This window comes from Prionailurus viverrinus, chromosome D3 (genome assembly GCF_022837055.1).
Source record: "Prionailurus viverrinus isolate Anna chromosome D3, UM_Priviv_1.0, whole genome shotgun sequence".
NCBI lineage: Eukaryota > Metazoa > Chordata > Mammalia > Carnivora > Felidae > Prionailurus > Prionailurus viverrinus.
Window position 1 is genome coordinate 19,286,807 of NC_062572.1, and position 17,128 is coordinate 19,303,934.

Below are 17,128 nucleotides of genomic sequence, written 5' to 3' on the forward strand. Positions count from 1 at the left end.
CTCATTACCTGTGGATGGCGTGGGGAATCCCTTGCCCTCGGGAACCCAGCCAGGACCGCTGGTTGGGTGGAGGGCAACGGCGCCCCTGGCGGTTTTGTACAACCCTGCGGCCAGAGAGCCGGCCCTGATGGGTCTGCAGTGGAAGCCGCGGGGAGGGACGGGGGGGGGGGGGGGGGGGGGGGGGGGGGGGGGAAGAAGGCGGGTGCTGTTCAACCTCACCTACCTCTGGCTGCGCTGCCAACCTTAGCCCTGGAGCAGGACAGTGGTTACAAGTGCTGTGGGAGGGACAGGGCCCTTAGGTCTTCAAGGCATCAAGAGGATGGGGAGTCCTGGCCCCAAAGGCCTCAGAACTCCTGAGGAGGGTGGCTCCTGAAGGAGATGGAGCTATCTGGACTAGCTATGGGAGAGGTGCTGCCCTGCCAGCCTGGCTCTGTCTGTGATGCTCGCCTTACTTGGGGACACGGGGTGGAGTGAGAAGAGTAGAGTTGTCTGAGTTTTGCTGTAGTTTCAGCTCCCTGTTGGCTGTGTGCCCTGGGACGAGTCTCTCCCTGTGAGCTCTAAGTGAAACCCCATGTTGTAGAAGGTGGACAGGCACCCTCTGGGTGCCATTGGCCCCCCAGGGCTCCCAGGCACCCAGCGCAGCTCTACATGCTCTCTCCAAGTAGTCTTGCTGTTTGGGAGGCTCATATGGGTATGCTGGTGACAGAGGTCTCCCTGAGACTTTGGAGAATGCTGGTATTCTTCCCCAAGGCTGCTCCCGACCTGAGGGCCTACAGTCCAGATTCCATCCTGGCTTAGCTTGGGGGTCGGGCTGCCTCGCTGAGGCTGGACGCTGGAATATTTTTCTGTTTCTCTGGGGGGAGAGGCTTTAATCTACCCCAGCACCCCTCCCTACTGAGGGGTTCCAATCACCCGCATGGAAGCTGGTCCTCGGCTGGAAGCAGGCTGCTCCCACAGCCCCAAGCCCGCTGCTCCTGGGAATAGGATGCCAGCAGGCTGCCCGCCCTCGCCTGTTTGGAGCGATGAGTCACCACTGCACCCATGCTGTGGGGGGGCGGGGGGTGCTGCTGCAGGAATCCCTCTGCCCAGGGAACGGGTTCTCCCTTGGGTGCTGGGTGCTCACAGCACTGTGTTTTCTGTGAATAGAAATGTTGGGGCTGAGCAGCCCTGGGAGGCCTGTTCACCTGTCATACTGTGGTACATGGGGCTAGCTTGGGACTGGGAAGGCCCAGGATGATGGACTGCTTGCTCCCCCTGCACCCGCCTCCTGTCATAGGTCAGACACCCAGGCCCTGCTGCTGCCCCTCTTTTGTTCTCCTGCACGGAACACTCCAGGTGATAAGGTCGACCCTCAGGGGCTGCCCATTTCAACTCCACTTGGCAGAGGCTCCTCCTCCTCTGGTTCCTGCACCTTCTTGGCTCTTCTCTGGCTTTCCCTGAACACCCCATCCCTGAAGTCCTTACTTTCTCAGCCCATTACTCCTTGTACCAGCCTTTCTTCTCTCCCTTCACCCTAGATGCACATGTGTCTATTTGTCCCATTAGCAGGGGACCCCTCTGGTGGGTGTGCCTGACCCATCCATGTGATTCCTGGTTCCTGGGATGTACTTCGCTTACTGCGCAGTTGCCGGGCTCATCTGCCCTGGCAGACCCAGGGGCCACTCTGGAGCAACTTCTGAGGTGGGCCTCCCCAGCACCCAGAGGGGATTCATCTGGGGCATAGACTCTCCAGAGTCTGTTCAGGCCTTGGCTCGTGCTGGGGACTCACTCAGAGCCACCCTAGGGCTACACTGCGGTTGAGGACACTTGGAGGCCAGGGTTTATGGCTTTGACCTGGAACATTCCTTTTCTGGAGACTCCTCGGGCAGGCTCCATGGGCCCACGTCCCTGTCTGCCTAGTTTGACTCTCCTGTGGAAGGGCTTTCCTTCCACCCAGGAGGCCAGGTTCTGTTCAAGGGGCCTGACGTGCCAGTGAGCCAGAGCCACCCTGGGCAGCTCAGCATCTGGGAGGCCATGATGGGGCAGGCTAGGATTCAGGTCCTTGGGACTGGCTATTGACTTCAAGAGCTAGGTCAGCCCTTCTAACCACTCTGTTAGCAACTCCTGGTCAGGTAGGGGAGGCCTGAGAAGGCCCCAGGCAGACGTGGGCCCCTCTGGGTGAAGCAGCGTTGGGTGAGCTGGAGAGGGCCCACTGTGTGTCGCAGACACCGCCTGCCCAGCTGCCCGCCTGCTCAGCAGACTGAGCACCCCTAGGTCTCTCACAGTGCTCTTGGCATCTGACCGCTTTTCCCCTTTTAGTTCCTCCCCAACGCACCCAAGCCCGGCTCCTTTGTGGCCTTTCGGGTGCTCCCAGGGGTGGCTACATTCTCCTCTATCCTCCTACCTGAGCCTCACTGGGTGCCCTGGCTGGGCATGACCCCAGTAATAGCAGAGCGGGGAAGGGACATCTGAGTCCTATGGGTAGGGCAGCAGGGGACAACGAGAGGAGCCCGGCCAAGTTGTGGAAGACCGAGGCTGGAGGCCATGCCCCAAACAGGGGCTCAAGGGACTAGATTATGAAATCTCTGAGACATTCAGAAGTACTGGTGCAGGACACTCACTCCCCATCCCTCTGCCAGTGGGCACTCCAGTCCCAATCTGCCCTCTCGGGGGGAGGGGGGGGTGGCGTTCTCAGGTCTTCAAAGGCCCTGGCTCAAAACTGAAGTGATTTGGTGTCACTGCTTAGTTCTGTGTTTCTGTTTCTAGTCTGTAAATCACAGATCACGTTGATGATCTTTTGTACCTTTGTAAGCATTCAGAGAGGACCTGAAGGAGAGTCTGGTTCCTGAGTCTGGTCCCATACCAGGTCACTGGGTAGCCTTGGGCAGGCTGTTCAAACTCAGTTCTTCCCTCTAGAAAATGAGGGGTGCGTCGATTACATACTCGAACAGTCCCTGCCAGTGTGCATTTGGGATGAATCAGAGTCTCCATCCGGTCCCTATGGCCTGAGCTTCATCCACACAGTGACAAGCCTTTGCCCTGGGTCTGAGTGCGGCTCAGATGGAACAGTGCCTAGTCAGGCACATCTCCCACCTGCCTCCTTCTCTGCCTTGGCATCTCCAGGCCACTTGTTTTCCTGGGGGGCCTTTGCCTGTGCCCTTAGAGTGCAGGAAGCCCCAGGGAGAGCCATTACTGAAAGGTGGGGTCCGTGAAGGTGGCAGGTGCATCTGGGATCCCCAGAACGACCTCGGGGCATACCATTGAGAATGGCCTGAACGGTGGCCTCGCACAGGGTAGTTGGGGCTACTGTGAGAATCAAAACCTGCCGTTTGGGGCCGCCAAGCTCAGCATTGGCCCTGAGCCAGGTGAAGAGGCTGTGCTGGTAGCCCTGCAGGTGTGCAGGGAGCCAGGGGTCCAGGAGCCTGGATGGGCAAGACCTTCTGGCCCACACTGAGGCAGTTAGGGAGGTGTGGGCTGGCCAGCTGATGGGGAATCTGGGGAGAGAGGAGTCTCTGCCCCTCTAGGAAGAAGCTTCCCCCAGACTCCAGTGTGCTGGAGACATCATGAGCCTTAGGACTGAGCACGACCTTAGCCTGGCAGCCAGGAGTGTGCTCCATGCCAGCAGGGGCATCTGCTATCCATCCCTGAGGTGCCACCTGCCAAGATTTTGGTGACCAGAAGCCAAGGCCTCGTGGCCTTCCTGCTCAGACACCAGCCTCGCCCTGCTTTCTAACCCCCTTTGTGAGTGGACAGTGTGTTCATGGGCAAGGGCACCGGTTGGCCCAGCAGCACCCCACCCCTTCCACCGACCCAGCTCTCAGCTCCCGTGGGAAAGCTTCCCTGGTCTCCAAGGGCTCCAACCATGCCAGCCAGCCCCACCCTCCATGAACCTCCAGGTTTGCTCCAGTGTGGGGCTCAGTTTCCGAAGCTCTCTTTCCTTAAGAGCAGTAGGAAGATGCCCAAGTCTCATGGCTACAGGGAGGGTTTGGTAACTTGTCTCAAGCACTCAGCACAGAGTCTGGGGCTCCATGAATTATTCAGGTAGTTATAGTCTGTCTCAGTGACCTCATCTGCCAGCCAGGAGCCTGGAACCACTTGGATGGGTTGGGGGTCGGCTGAGATGCTCCCGAGGAGATGCACATAGGTGGAGCTTTGAGCACAGTCCCAATGTTTCTGAGTGCTCTGAGGCTGCTGCTGTATGCCCCCAACTGCCCACAGCTCTCCAAGCATGCACCATCCCAGCCAGGAATTGGGTGTGCCTGCACTCTGGCGGAGGGGAGTCTTGGGGTGCAGCCAGAACTGCAGGACAGGAGGGCAGCTGGGGAGGGCACAGGGGAGAAGCAGGAGGGGCCCTGAGTCGTGCCCCCCCCCCCCAGGCCCCGCCTGGCACCAGTGTTGCCTTCCTGCCTCACAGGTGAGCCCCATTCCAGATCCTCCTCATGGGGCCCCTGCTGCCCTTGGCTCCCACTCCTGCCACTCGCTCATCTGCGATCCTGTTTTGGCCTGTCCTTCAGCCCCCAAGTGCCGGCCTCCCCTCTTCTCGGGCACTGCTGCCCACTCCCTTCTTATCAGATCCCCTCTTCCTCCCTCTCAGATGCCTCCTGGCACATCCCCTGTACCCTTCCTGAAGCCTGTGCTTGTGGCCTCTGCTGCTGCAGGTGGAGCCTGACTGTGCCCCTTCCGCCAGTGTGCAGACATCCCTTTCCCAGTGCATTCCCCTCCCTGGGAGCTCCCCGGTTCTCTTAGGGGCTTCATAGCCCTCCCTAGGCACAGCCTGGCAAGGCTGTCGTTCCCTGAGGGGCAGTACGTGGGGGTGTGCTTTGTCTTCTTCCCCTCTGTAGCGGGGTGGGAAGTGTTCCACTTGTCTTGGGGCTGCTGGTATCGTGGGGGCTCTGGCTGCAAACACAGAAGCCCAGCGCTGCCTGCTCAGGCAGAAGGCAGAGCCTTGGCTTGCTTGCCACCCTGCCAGCTTAAGACTCTGCCTGGTGGCTCCACGCCCTCAGGCCAGCTGTCCCTGGAGGCTAGCTGCATGTCTGCAGGAACCTCCCCAGGGCTTATGGTGCCTGTAGTTCCCTCCTGATTTTCCGTGGACTCTGCCTGATGTGTTTGGTCTTCCTTTCCGAAATAGCTGGCGGTATGTTACGGCTGCGTGCGCATATCTGGAAAGGAATGGGTTAACAGAGAACCCTCATGTAAAAGGATCCAAACCATGCTCTGAAACGTGTGGTACAAAGTAGACCTATCCTCAGGGGGTGCATCCAGAGCCCCGTCCCTCTGTCTGTCCTCAGGGATTGGCTGAAAGCTGTTTGGGAGTCTGGCTCCTGAGCATAGGAACCCTCGTCTCCTCCCAGAGTGATCCCCACAGATGTGCCTAGCCGGTGCAGAGTGGCTCCGGTGGAAAGTGGCCCACTGGCCCCAGACGTGAGGAGGGAATCCACATGCACTCCGGGCTTGGCTACCATCCAGCAGCGTGGCTGGGTGCTCGCTGCCCCTCAGTGGGCCTCCGGTTCCCACCTCCACAATAAGCAGTTTCAGCCAGCTGAGTGTGCTTGAAAATGTCCATGATTGTGTAACTCAGATGCCACTGGATTCATCAGTGCCTGCTGGAAGCAGCATCCCGGGAATCAGGAGCCGGGTGCAGGAGGAACGGCAGGGGTGGGGAGGGCGGTCCCAGAGGGTGAGACAGGCAGGCCAGCGGCGCCATGGCGTGACAGGGAGCGGGTGGTAGGCAGACCCCCCCCCCCCCCCCATCGCTGTGCATCCAGAAGGCGTCTCATCTGAGGCATTGCCTTGCTTCAGCCCCCGCCTTCATCTGCTTGCTGGTGGCTACCACTGGTGCCAGGCTACCTACCCCTCACAGTCCCAGGCTGGCCCACTTCAGGGGGTGGCTTGGTGGGCCCTCCAGAGTGGTTTCCTCAGCATGCTCACTGGCCCGTTTTGGCACATCCCATCCCTTCTCCAAAAGAGACACCAAACAGGTAAATGCCCTGTGTCTTTGATTCCAGAACTTGGGAGCAAGAGCGGGAATTTGGGATCCCCTCTCTGCAGGGGCCCTATCCACACCCCCCCACCTTCTGCCAAGTCTGCTGTGGCCACCTGGTCCACCCTGCAGAGGGCCAAATGTGTTTTACCTCTAGCATCGCTTTCTCAGCCCCTTCTTTTTCAGGGGAGAGAGGAGAGCTAGCTCTTGCCCCACCAGGAGCTTGGCCGGATATGCCCCTGAGCAGCCCAAAGTCCTGCCAGCCCTCAGGGAGCATGTTGCTGACTCGCCATCATTGCCTTTTGGCAAGGAGGTGTGCCGCCACCCCCCACCCCCACCCCCACCCCCCAGTGCAGGGCTCATGTGCACACCCAGAGCTCTGAAGGGCATTCATTTCCCTGGGAGCAGAATTGTTTCCCACTTAGCCTGGAAAATCTCCAGGGTGAGGGACTGGTAGGGAGGTGGGTGAGCTGGGCTTCTCTGCGAGCAGGAAGCCCTTCTCAAACTGGGCCCCTTGCTTCTGCCAGCTTTGTGTCGGGCCCCTGGGGACCTGGAGCTGAAGCACACCTGCCGCCACTTAGGACACATTCCTAGCCACCGGCCCACCACCCCCTGACCATCTGAGGGGCTGCCCCCAAGTGGTCCTGGCAGAGGCTTAGGAGGGCAGCAAGCCAGGAGGGCTTCAGAGAGGAGATGACCTCACAGCCAGGCTTGGGAGGACACAGGAAAACTGGCTGGGCAGAGGAAGTGAGAGGGCGCCTGAAAAAGCGAGAAGGGTAAAATTCACGGCTCTATGAGGGGGCATGGTGAGCGTCCCGAGTCCAGGGATGGGGCAAAGGCCAGTGAGGCTTAGGTTTCCGCTGAGGTAGATAAAGGAGCTGCCTTGTCAAGGATATAAGCAGTGAGGGATGCGGCCACACCATCCTTTTCTTAACTTGTCCTGGCCCAGGCCGGGTGGACGAATGGGGAGCAAGAGTCGAAGAAAGAGGCAAGATGAGGCTCGAGCCGGAGTAGGAATGTTAGGGGCATAAGGTGCAGGCTTGGGTGCCAGGGAGGGGCAGGGGTGCGGGGACAGCCTGGGGATCCAGCACAGTGTGAAGAAACCTTTTCTAACAATCTACCAAGGATGAAACGGGCCACCTCCAGAGGTGGTAAGCTCCTGAGATGTACAGGCTGAAGCTGGTGCCCACCAGGTGTGTTGTGGGGCCAGGCATTGGGGCCCAAGCACCCCAAGTGCCTGGAGCCTCCTGAGGCTTTGGCGCCATGTCTGAGGCCCTCGTGAACTTGCTTCTGCCCACCTCACAGCCAGGCTCACCCCGAGTCCCTGGCAGAGGTGACATGGGAGGAACAGGGCCACTTTCCCAGGGGAGGGGCCAGAAAAGTCAGCACCTCTGTCCTCACACAGCCACCCCCAAACACGATTTGAAGGAAGAAGTGTGAGTCTTCCAGTCATCCTCCCCAGTGGCTTCCCCAAGGAGAGCAGGGGACCTTCCACCCTTAGCTGCTCATCAGGCAGCTGGGAGAGACCTTCTGAGCCCGGATCAAGGTGCACTGGGAGGAGTGACCGCTGATTGTTCTTTGAGTCTTCAGAGGTTTTGCCAGGGAAGAGGGAGGCATTCAGTGAAATCCAGGGTCATCCTGGACCCTTGTGGGTTGAGGGTGCAGAGCAGAGCATGCCCCTCTGTGCCCTAAGGAAGAGTGAGATCCGGGAGCAGTGGGGTCACACCCAGATCTCTGGCTTGACCCTGGGCCGGCTCTGGTGCACACCTGCAATGTCGTGGCATGTGGTGGGACTGTGCTTCCAACTCTCCCCCTCTCCTGTTAGGTGCAGGAAGGAGCTGGGGGCCAGGGGTGAAGGGCCAGAGCAGGCGATGGAGGCTTCCTTCTGAGCTGGTTGGCTGGTCCAGCCTGTGCTCAGAGCTGTGGTGGTGGTGAGGGGCCAACTGTGGGACTGCCTCTCATGCTGTGTGACCCTGAGGGAGTTGCTCCTCATCTCTGTGACATAGAGATGTCACAATGTCATGATGACATAGCTGTGTCAGCCTGTGATGCAGAGCATGGTGACGTCTGCAGTGCCTCGGGAGAAAGAACCAAGCTCTTCTTTAGCCTGGTGGGTCTAGTGGACAACAGAGAGGGCACCTCCCAGCCCCTGCCACACATCTGGGGTACAGTGTCAGGGCCACACTGGCCAGACAGCTGTCCAAAGCTGCCCCTCGTCCTCTCAAGTGGCAGCTTTTCCTGAGCTGCTGCAGAAGCCACCTGTGCCCAGTGGGAAGATACAGCTTTGGTATCAGTGCCCTAGATGTGGGTGGCCTCAGCCTCCTGGTTTTGTCTAGGCCGGGAGGCAGCTGGTGCCTTATTTGGTACTGCCTGGGATAAAGAGTAGTTGCCAGCCTTCACACAGTGCCCCGGCCTGCTCAGGGGGTGGGGGGAGCAGTTCTCTGTGCCTGGTGTGAGCCCAGTGACCCAGTGTGGAGGCTCTGGGGGCTTGGAGTTGCAGGTTTTAGGCTCCTCTCTTGCTTAAGTGGCTCAGGGCTGGAGGTGCCCTGGTTTTCTTCCCGGGACTGCTGGAGCCGGGAGTTAGTCACTGAGCACCCATGGGAATAGAGCCCTGGGAAGGGCACTCCCTGGGTACCCTTCTGTGGGCCCCGGGTGCAGGAGGCAGCATTGCCCACAGCCCTGGTCTGGGCAGGAATTTCTCTAGGGTGTTGGCTTCAGGAAGCCACATGTGAGCCTGCCTGCTCCTTCCAGGTCCCCAAAGTCCTGCCCCAGAGACATAAATCCTAATGTCCAGGTCCTGCAGCCTCAGGCCTGCTCAGAAGGTATGAGCTTCTGTTCACTTATAATTCACTCCCTTGGTCATCCTTTCCTTCACTATGCCTGGACTGGACCCGAGTGTGTCTCAGATACCATGCTGGGTGTGGGGATGCCACAGGGAACCAGACATGGAGCTGCCGATGAGCAGGGTGCCAGGTGCAGGGGTGGGCTAAGCACGGGCTGAGGGAGACCGTGGCAGGTATCCTTAGAGCTGGCCCTGCTCCAGCGCAGCCTTCAGACAGTGAGGTTGGATGGCTGAGAAGTGGAGGAGGGGGTCCTGGCCACAGCATACACTGCACAAAGGCGGGTTCAAGGAAACCTGGGCATCCAGCAAGCTGCAGGTCATTTTCAGCCCAGCCCTCCATTCTCTGGGTGCCGCTGGAGGGAATGCACACGGGTGGGGCCCAGGCTTGAGCGTGTCTGGCCAGCAGCAGCTGCCAGAAGTTCATGTTGGCCACCTTTTGACCCATCAGTTCAGCTCTAGGAATTGGTCTCATGGCTGAGTCAGCACCTGTGCAGAGGCACAGAGGCACTAGACTTCTCCCACTGGTTGCATTTAACTGAGGCGACACAGCCTGTGTGCTTCCTGTAGGGAACAGAACAAGTAAACACATACCTTGCAGCCATTCAGAAGAGGAGAGTGCAGAATAATGCGTGTATTCTTTGCCACCATCCGTGGAGGGAAGTAGATGGGGGTGACCATGCTCCCACTTCCCTTGGAATAGCAAGAGGGGTCCGAGGCACCCTGGATTGGGCAGAGTCCCCCGTGGTATCATGGCAGGCTCCAGTTGCAGCAGCCCACCTCACACGCCCGCCTCTGTCCATTTCACAGGGCATCTGGCGGATCCCCGTGGACGAGATCGACCGGCCAGGCAGCTTTGCCTGGCACATGAACCGCTCCATTGTGCTGCTGCTCAAGGTGCTGGCCCAGCTCCGGGACCACAGCACCCTGCTGAAGGTGTCCTCCATGCTGCAGCGGACCCCGGACCAGGGCAAGTGAGTGCAGCCACCCGGCCCGGTGTGTGGTCAGCCCCATGGGGGCAGCTGGTGCTGCTGTGGGTCAGAGCATGGGTGCACACACAGGCTGGAGCCCCTCATCCGCCCAGGGCATTTCTCCACTGGTTGTGGAGCCTAGACCCACCCTTTTTTTCAGGAGCCTCTCTGTCCTGGTATCTAGACAGCACCCTGCCCTGTGCACCCTGGGGTGAACACAGGCTGTGGACAAGCTACCCTTTCCTTCCTCCTGCTTCCCTTCAGCTTGGGGCTTTCAGGGTGCTGTCAGGTTGTGGGGAAGACAGGTGTCCAAATGATAGCCAGGGTCCCCAGGTGAAGGCCAGTAATAACAGGCCAGGCAACAGGGGGACCTGGGCCGCAGAGGTAACCGGGGATCCCTTTGCCAGAAAGGGTGGGACAGATAGGACCGAAGGACATCTGCTTCAGCTGCAGTTGCAGGGGTTGTGGGGGATCCCTGAAGATGTAGTCTGGCCCAACTGGGCCAGCAGCTGCCCATGCCTGCGCCACCTCACCTTCTCTCGTCTCATTTACCCCAGAAGCTGGGGTGGGGCCCTCAGCTGGAGCCTGGAGCACACTGGACACAGTCTTTGCGGAGAGAAACCAGAGGCCCCCAGCCCTAACTTGGCCTGGCCCTGCCCCCCCCCCCCCCCCCCCGTGAGGGCCCAGGACAGTCTGTGTCTGTTGTACAGGGAGGAGGCTCAGGGCAGGCTTCTGGGGAGTGGACCAGGCTTCTGGGGAGTGGAGGCTGAGGGACCAGCAGGTGTTCTTGGGGCAGGAAAGGGCATGGGCCGCCATCTAGTGCCATGTGGCTCTGAGGCTCTGCCATCTTCTCTGGCCACCCCCACGTGCCTGCAGGAAGTATCTGCGAGATGCTGACCGCCAGGTCCTGGCGCAGCGGGCCTTCATCCTCACTGTGAAGGTGCTGGAGGACACCCTGAGCGAACTTGCAGAGGTATGCCCATGGCCCCTGTCCCTCCACTTACCTGCCATTAGGAAGGTCCCTGTGTCCCCACCTGTGAAGTAGAGACCCTGCCTCTCTGGGTGGGAAAGGTCAGCACAGTGGGGGATTGGCAGACATTTAGCGAGGCTTTGACCCGCTTGGCAAATGTGGACTTGTGGTTACGGAAGACAATAGCGACACTCCCTGAGGCTGCAACCTGAGCAGTGTACCCCACCCGGCAGATTGAACTCGGGGTCACAGCAGCTGTGATATTGAAGCAGGTGGTGGGCTCGTGGTGGGCTGGGCACACCTGGTCCCTTTTCATCCTCCAAGGCAAGCACAGCTCTCACCCCCTCTCTAGCTGAGCACCCTGAGCCCTAGGAGTTTAGGTCACCAGCCTAGCAGCCTAGGGCCACTGGGACTTGAGCCAGGGCAGTGCTGCTGCAGTGTCCCCTGCCCAGCAGGACTGGCTGGGCCATCGTGCGGGAGCTCGGGGCGGCACCCACCCCTGAGACTCCACCCTGACTACTGTGCATTAGGGGCGAGTGGGAGCCCAGATCAGGAGTATTTAGCTCTGCAGCAAGCATATTTGGTGGCCCCTGGTGGATCACCTCCCCATAAGACACCCAGGACTTCCCTGAGGCCCACGTTCAAGGAAGGCCAGCCCAGCCCAGGCCAGGCCTATTCTTCTGGAGTGGTACCACCGACAGTGCCCCATTAGTCCCTCTCAAGGCTGGAGGAGCAGAGCGGGGAAGAACTTCCTCTGGCAGGTCTTTAGGCCCAGCCTGGGCCAGCTAACAGACGGGGAGAGCCAGGGTGGCCTGGGGTGGGCACACCTGACACCCAGGGGTGTCTTGTTCTGGTAGAAGCCCCAAAGACAGTCTTTCACCTTTGGTTTTCTCGTAGGGGTCAGAACGCCCAGGGCCCAAGGCCTGTGGCCTCCCTGGAGGCAGGATGACCACCGACGTCCCCCACAAGGCCAGTCCCGAGGACAGTCAAGAGGCCCTCCCCCACTCCAAGAAGCCCCCTCTGGCTGATGGCTCAGGGCCAGCAGGCGAGCCAGGGGGCAAAGTGGGGCCCCTCAACCACCGGCCCGTGGCCATGGAGGCAGGAGACAGTGCAGACCAGTCTGGGGAGCGAAAAGACAGGGAGAGCCCCCGGGCAGGGCCTACCGAGCCCATGGACACGGGTGAGGCCACCACTCGCTGCTCAGACTCCGAACGGGCGCCGCCCCCGCAGCCAGGCCGACCCCCCAGGGACCGGGGCCCCGAGAGCCGGCCCACTGAGCTGTCTCTGGAGGAGCTGAGCATCAGTGCCCGCCAGCAGCCCATCCCGCTCACACCAGCCCAGCCAGCCCCAGCCACCACCCCTGCTGCCACCACCGGGGCCAGAGTGGGCAGTCACCCCGAGGAGCCACCCACACGGCCCAGCAGAAAGAGGAAGCTCCTAGAGGACACAGAGTCGGGCAAGACGCTCCTGCTGGACGCCTACCGAGTGTGGCAGCAGGGCCAGAAGGGCATGGCCTACGACCTGGGCCGCATCGAGAGGATCATGTCTGAGACCTACATGCTCATCAAGCAGGTGGGTGGCCACGGGCCAGGCCTGGTGGTTCTCACGGAAGGTCCTTCCCGGCTGGTCCAGGAGTGTGAGGGCCCTTCGGGGTGTTTGTTAGGTGTCATTCCCACCCCACCTGTGCTGTTCATTTCCCTACATTTGAGGTTTTCTACCATGAGCAGGCCATAGATTTAGAGTCCGAAAAACAAGAAGCAGGTCCAGCCATCATGTTGCACGCTTTAAGTACGGGGTGATTTTATCAACTGTATTTCAAAAAAGCTGGGGAAAATATACAAAAAGAAAAGAAAAGGAAAAACGGTGAGCTTGGAAAAACTCTATTTTCAACTGTAAAGGAAACAAAACCTTATCAAATCCAACACAGGGAGAAGAGACCCCTGATAGCCACCACCCCACCCCCAACCCCAAACACACACAGTGCCAGTCTCTGGGGCACTTCCTCAGAGACCTTCGTGGCTGTCCTCTGAAGGTGACGTGGTGCCCTGAGTATGTAAGGAGGCTCGGCCACCCTTCTTACTTTGCTTTCCTTTTTTTTTTTTTTTTTTTTTTTTAATGCATTAGACATATAGCTATTTCTTTATTTAAAATGACTTCCAAAGGGCGCCTGAGTGGCTCAGTCAGTTGAGCGTCCGACTTCGGCTCAGGTCATAATCTAACGGTTCGTGAGTTCGAGCCCTGCATCAGGCTTTCTGCTGTCAGCGCAGAGCCCGCTTTGGATCCTCTGTCTCCCTCTCTCTCTCTGCCCCTTCCCTGCTCACTCACTGTCTCTCTCAAAAAATGGATTTCCACAGGAAGAGACCTGGAACTGCAATGGCTGCTTCAGTCTGGTTGCCTGTCCTGATAAGCGATTTCTTCCCAGATTGTGTCTGTTTACAGTGACGCTTTTGAGAGTGCCTGTTTTATCACCTCCTCACTGGCATCCAGGATTAACCTTTCTTTGTTTCTGTTGCTGACACATTAGGAAGAACCCAGCTCAGCACTCCCTGCTTGTCAGGGCGGGCCATTCCCCACCCTACCTGCCCCGGCCTGGGTGCTCCTGACACTCCAGCCCTTCTCCCTCCTTCCCTGCCCATTGGTCCACCACGGTGGCCCCCTGTGCCTCCCTAGCCTCCTTCTCATCCCCCTGCACCTTGGGCTGTTGGTCTCTGGGTCATTTAGACCTTGCCCCCCACCCAGACCTCAGACTCTGAAAGGCCCTGCATCGTGCTCGCTTGTGGACAGGCTCTGGCTCAGATTCTGCCAGCCTCAGCCCCTGAGGACTCAATAACCTGGTTCCAGACATGAACTTGACAGGACCAGCCCGGCCCACAGCAGTGGCCCTGGAGGATGGACCCGGGAGATAGATGTGTGCTCCTGCCATGCTCCAGCAGGACTGGAGTGTCAGGGGATCTTCAGAGGAGCTGGTCCTCATACTCCAGGGGCTGGGAGAAGGCCAGCCACCATGGCCTGGCCCTTTGACTTGGAGCATTTCCTTGCTTAGGTGGACGAGGAGGCTGCACTGGAGCAGGCTGTGAAGTTCTGTCAGGTCCACCTTGGGGCTGCCGCCCAGAGACAGGTAAGCAGACCCAGCCTGTGCTGGCCTCCCTACACGAGGCAGGCCCCGTGCCAAGGCCCCTGGCTGTGGGCCGAGAAGCAGTACACCTCAGGAGGGACTGTTTCTGGGCTGAACATGGGCCGAGGGGAGATGGACAGGAGGCCTGTGAGCCTCTGGCTCACAGGAAGCCCCTGACCACCAGCCCAGGTGGGGCAGCATTGTGTGGCAGGTGGGGCCTTGGCAGGCCCAGACCCCAGCTCCGAGTATGTGACCTCAGCGGTCCCCTCACCTCAGCTGCCTTTTCTGTAAATGGGGAAGATGGTCCTTACCTAGCTGACCCCTGGAAAGGTGACTTCATTTGGGATGAGGGTGGAGGAAGTGATGTGGGGCTGGGATAGGAATGGGTTAGGAGCAGAGCAGATGGGGGTCCTGGGGTTTATTCAGCAAGGGAGGGGGCAGGTTGATGCCAGGTGTGGGAAAGACTCCCTGCTGTTGAGTGGGGAGGCTGGGTTGGTGCAGAGGCCCGGTGAGCAACAGGTGGGTCCAAGATGGCAGAAGATGGGCCAGCGTGACCTGGTGACAGGAAGGAGGGGTGAGGGAGCATATCTTCCTCTCGGAGAGGGGTCCAAGCAGGAGCCCTGGGTGTAGGTGCCCCCAAAGCCTTTGGTCTGGGGCTCAGAGGCCACAGATTTTGAGGAGCAGGGGGTACTGAGGAGGGGGTGAGGGAGAAGGATCTCCTTGGGAGAGACCTAGCTCAAGAGAAAGCCCACAGGGGGAGTCTGGCTGGCAGAGAAAGAGGGGGGATAAGGCTGGGGGGCACTGCAGTGCTCCTGCTCAACAGTACCAGAGGGGCATCTTCCTGCACCACATGTGGGCATTTCTGCAGGAGTGACCCCTGGGCCTGGGTCATTGGGTCAAAGGGCAGGTACTTGTCATTTGAATAGGTGTGGCCTCTTGTCCCCCCCAGGGGTGGCCCAACTGCCCCTTCCCCAGCAGCACAAGTGAGCAGACCTTGCCCTCCCATCCTTGCCCACACGCAGCCCTCTCTTGGCATTTCCCCCAGGGAAGTACATCACAGGGAGTCCCAAGGCAGGAGTTCAGGGCAGTGGGCATCTATCTATAGGTCACCTAGCAGCAGGCTTGTAGATGCTGTCAGTGTCCAGAGCTTCCTCTCAGTGAAATGGGGCAGCATGCTACCCTTCCTGCCTGGACTCTTGGTCTGAGGAAGTCCAGAAGTTCAGTCTTGACCAGGCAGTCTGTGGGCCACACACGTGGGCCTGTTCCCCCAGCTGAGGGCCAGAATCCCAGGGGAGACATGCCCCAGGTTCTACCACCCCATTATTGCCAAAGTAGCCAGGATTCACATCATAGCCACTGTGGTTTCTGTGGCTTGCGTGGCCCTAACCGCAACCTCTGCTACATGGGACAGGAGTAACTGCTCAGGGCCCCAGTGCAGGGCCTGAGCCCAGGGGTCCCCTCCTGCCTCCTCTGCTGACCCAGATGAGGTCAGGTATGCAGTGACCACTCCAGACAGAGTGGCTGTTTCTGATGCAGTCTTTAAGGCCCTCAAAATGATAGAACCCCCCAGAAAACCTCCGAACGCCTGCCTTCCCTGTCTTGTGGCAAAAGGAGATCCTGAGCTAGCAGGAGCCACGGGCAGGGCAGGGTCCTTTCTTTAGATGAGGAGATTGAGGACCAGCGCCCAAGTGGGGCCTGGGCACCTCTGGCCAGTGCTGGGGAGGGGGCAGCCCCAGCCCTGAGCCTGCTGCCTCCGCCCCTTGCCCCAGGATCCATTTGGCTAGAGGCCAGTCCCAGTTGCCATGGCAGCCTAGCGCACACCTGGAGAGTGCTCTGGACATAATTAGAGGCTCAGTGCTGTCACCGTGGCTGAGGCTGGCTCCTGCAAGGACAGACACAGCACATCTTCCTGTCCTCTCCCCGCCTTCCACCTGCCCCCCGACTGGAGGTTCAGGTTCAACCCAATACATATCACACAGCAGAATCACAGGGGCTGTCCTGTGCTCCTTGAAACTAGGGACAGGATGTTTCAAGCAGAACAAATATCAAAAGAAGCAGAGTTATGGCGGGGAGCCAGCTGACCCCCAGCACCATGGTGCCCCCAGCAGGTGTGAGACCACATTTGCAGCCCTGGTGTGGCCTGAGGCTAGGGGTCTAGGGCTGGGAGGATGGCTCACACCCTGCAGCACACCCTCAGTGAGCTTCAGCCTTCACACTGTTCTGGGAGCGGAGGCTTTGGGTGCAAAGTAGAAGGGCCCTGGTGGCAGAGAGAACTGTGTGGAAGAAGATGGAGAGGCCCCAGCGGGCCCTGCTCCCCTGAGAACGGAAGGCCTAGGTGAGAGCTTCTGGGGTGGCCAAAGCTGGACTATCCGGCACTGCCTCTTTGGGGCTGCGGTCTTGAACTCAGGGAGCTGACTCTTGGTGTCACCCCAGCTCCCTAGGGATGGCCCCACATGAGGCTCAATGACCCCTGCCTGGGGTCATGTCTTCCCAGGATGGCACCCAGGAATTGGAGGGTGAGGTCTGGTGGAGGCCCTGGCCAGCCCCAGGGTCTCCGTTGAGTCCCTACCAGCAGGGCCGGACGTCTTCCCAGGGAGGTGCTGTGGGTCCCCAGGGTTAGGAGGTGGGGTGCCCACCATCCTCACCTCCTCTTTGTCGTCACAGGCCACAGGGGACACACCCACCACCCCAAAGCACCCCAAGGACAGCCGAGAAAACTTCTTCCCTGGGGCTGGGGCTCCCACGGTTCCTGACCCTGTGCCCGCTGACACTCTCCAGCGGCCCGGTGACACTCACAACAAGCCTCGCCCGGTGCCAGCTGCCACCACGGCTATCATCCCCTGCCCTCCCTCAGCGTCGGCCTCCAGTCCAGACCCATCCAAGGACCCTGGGCACCCCCGGCCACACAGGGCAGAGGCCACCCCCAGCATGACTTCCCTGGGCCCAGGTAAGTCCCAGCCCATCTCCTAGACAGCAAGGCCAGTGCTGGGCCCAGGCCCCTGCTACCAGCCAGCAACAAGTCCTACTCCTTGTGTGGAGAGTGTGGGTGGGGGAGGGAAGGTGGCCAGGGTGACCTCCAGCCTGGTAATCCTTGAGAAGCACATCTTGGGGGCCCTGGAGGGCAGGGGGCATGACCTGATGGAGTGCCCACCACTTTCTTGACCTTTCTCCCATCCAAAAAGGGACATGATGATGGCAGTCCCCTCATAGGGGTGTGTGGCTAGGAGAGAGGGAGTCAGCACTAATAGTGATATGTTTACATGTAAACTTGATG

The 17,128-nt window shown here is 59.7% G+C and overlaps 1 protein-coding gene across 7 annotated transcripts in view; it reads left to right on the forward strand.

Annotated features, from left to right (window-relative positions):
- The window catches only part of CABIN1 (calcineurin binding protein 1), a 153,303-nt gene that overhangs the window by 129,385 nt on the left and 6,790 nt on the right, over positions 1–17,128 (forward strand). For all 7 annotated transcript variants that reach the window (XM_047827547.1, XM_047827551.1, XM_047827548.1 and 4 more), the window contains 5 exons: positions 9,609–9,772; positions 10,646–10,742; positions 11,637–12,311; positions 13,783–13,857; positions 16,519–16,801. In XM_047827547.1, the coding sequence (XP_047683503.1) occupies positions 9,609–9,772; positions 10,646–10,742; positions 11,637–12,311; positions 13,783–13,857; positions 16,519–16,801 (1,294 nt within the window). The remainder of the gene's footprint in view (positions 1–9,608; positions 9,773–10,645; positions 10,743–11,636; positions 12,312–13,782; positions 13,858–16,518; positions 16,802–17,128) is intronic.